The sequence below is a fragment of the Setaria italica genome, chromosome II, assembly GCF_000263155.2.
Source record: "Setaria italica strain Yugu1 chromosome II, Setaria_italica_v2.0, whole genome shotgun sequence".
NCBI lineage: Eukaryota > Viridiplantae > Streptophyta > Magnoliopsida > Poales > Poaceae > Setaria > Setaria italica.
Genome location: NC_028451.1, coordinates 47,919,470 through 47,921,865, shown reverse-complemented (window position 1 = coordinate 47,921,865; position 2,396 = coordinate 47,919,470). Strand labels below are relative to the sequence as shown.

General features: G+C 54.6%; 1 protein-coding gene across 1 annotated transcript in view; it reads left to right on the top strand.

Moving 5' to 3' along the window:
- Window positions 1-870: 870 nt before the first annotated feature.
- The window catches only part of LOC101774822 (protein ALP1-like), a 3,719-nt gene continuing 2,193 nt past the window's right edge, over window positions 871-2,396 (top strand). Inside the window, exon 1 of the mRNA XM_022824017.1 lies at window positions 871-1,698. Within this exon, the coding sequence (XP_022679752.1) occupies window positions 1,174-1,698 (525 nt within the window). The 5' untranslated portion in view covers window positions 871-1,173. The remainder of the gene's footprint in view (window positions 1,699-2,396) is intronic.

The window sequence follows — 2,396 nt, the reverse complement described above, 5'->3', positions numbered from 1 at the left end:
ATAATGGGGCCCGCGCTGCATCATGGCGAATTTTGACACGAGCGCCGGGCCATCTCATGTGGCACAGGATGGTACGGAGATTTTTTGTGGCCAACCGTGTGCTTACTGCTTAGAACAATGGAGCAACACGGCTGCACGGCTATTTCCATCTAGATCTAGTCTAGGGATAAATCTACGCAGCCGCGCAGGATTTTGTGTCTTGCTTAACTCTTAAGGTCCTGTTTGTTCTCACACGAACAGGGTCTAACTCAGGTTGCCCGGCCACTGGAGCCAGAAACCTAGGCATAAGAGTAGGAACATGTAATAGTAGAGAGATCTTGCCATTCTTAGGGGGTGTTTGGTTTCCACCTCCTAAAATTTTAGTCACTAAAAACTGACTAAAAGGTGACTAGTTTACCAAACACATTGACTAAAAGGGGACTAAAATCTTTAGGAGGCTCAAAACTTTGTAGTCATCCCAACCCCTCCTAAAATCTCCTAAAACACCATTTTGACGGGCCCTACCCCGCGGCCCCGTACCCTCCCGTCCGCACCACTCCCGTCCGCACCCTCCCGCTGGTGGCAGTTCTCTTCCCCTCCTCCCCCAACCCGCCGCCGCCGCCGCCTCCCTTTGCCGGCGGCGCCCACCTTTGCCGGCCACCCTCCCCCCGGCCGGATCCGCCGCCTCTCGATCCATCTGCGGCGGCGCCCACCTTTGCCGGCCACCCTCCACCCCGCCGGATCCGCTCGCCCCCTCCATCCCTGCGCCCTTCACCGCCGGATCCGCCGCTCCTTCCTCAGCTCGCCGCCGGATCCGCCGCTCCTTCCTCAGCTCGCCGCCGGATCCGCCGCTCCTTCCTCAGCTCGCCGCCGGATCCGCCGCTCCTTCCTCAGCTCGCCCAGCTCGCCGCCGGCTCCTCCGCGTCCAACCCGCCCGCCGGCCCCAACTCGCCTCCAACTCGCCCGCCGCTCCTCCACCCAGAGGCGGATCCAAGGCCCGGCGAGCCGGGGCGCCTGCCCGGGCTCCATGATGAGCGCCTGTGGACCTTCCTCATAGGTCAGCCCGGGCAAAGAAAAGCGACCGCTGGCAGCCCAACTCAAATACTCTTACTTCAGCCCAGCTGCCCAGGCTCCCCAGAAACTCTAGGTCCGCCACTGCCTCCACCCCCAACTCGCCCGCCACTCCTCCGCGCCATGGACAACTACAACTACAGGGACTTCATGTCTCAGGGATCTTCTTCCGGTGCCCGTACCTTCCACACATCCCAGGAAGATGCGGACGAGGATGACTTCGGCCCGTTTGCTTCGCCGCCGGCCTCCTACCTGTCCGCTTCCCGGCGCCACATGGAGCACTTGGACCTCAACTCAGAGGGTGGTGCCTTCCCTAATATTGGGTCGTACCAGGCATTCTTGCAGGGAGCTGCAACTGGTTTGGAGCTGCAGCTCCCTCCTCGGGCCCCTGCAAGGAGGGTGGGAGCAGGCAGTGGCGCAGGGCGTGGTCGCGGGTCCAAGACAGCTGCGGGCGGGGGACGAGGTGGACGCAAAGGTTCACGTGGAGGAAGATCTGGCAGCCGTGGGGGAGCAAGATTAGGAGGAGGTCGCGGTGCATCTTCCTCTGGTGGTCAGGGCTTCGACAATCCACTTGATGTTGATGCTGGTGACGAAGAAGATGACGATGGCACTGAAACTCCCTCCCATGGCACTGAAACTCCCTCCCAGGTAATTGCCTCCACTGTCAATCCACTTGATGTTACAGTGAATGGTTGCATGTTATAGGTTTTGAATGGTGAATGGTTGCATGTTATAGGTTTTGAATGGTGAATGGTTGCTTGTTACTGTCAGTTATGAATGGTTGCATGCTATAGATTTTGAATGGTGAACGGTTGCTTGTTACTGTCAATTATGAATGGTTACATGTTACTGTCAATTGTGAATGGTTCCATGTTATTCATTTTATTTTCTGCTATAATTCTTGTAGATTGACATTGCAATGCTTAGCGTAACATTTTATTTTCTGCTATAGAACCATCATGACAGGGCCGATTGGTCCGAGGAAAACACCCATATTTACTGTGAACTTGCTGTTGAGGAAATAAGGGCAGGAAATTGTTGTAAGGGAGTAATGTCCCGTAGAGGCTATAATAACATGAAGCAAGGATTTCTGTTAAAGGCTGGAGTGAACCTAACTATCAAGCAATTGAAGAACAGATGGACTCAGTGCAAAACTCTGTACACTTTCTGGAAAGAGTTGCAATCTAGTACCGCTTTAGGGCGAAGACCTGATGGTAACGTCATAGCATCAAGAGCATGGTGGGAAAAGAAGTCAAAGGCAAACAAATCATTTTTGTACTCCTCCACGTTCAGAGGTGTACGGTTTTTTTATGTACTGCTCCATTTTTGTACTGTTTTTTATGTAC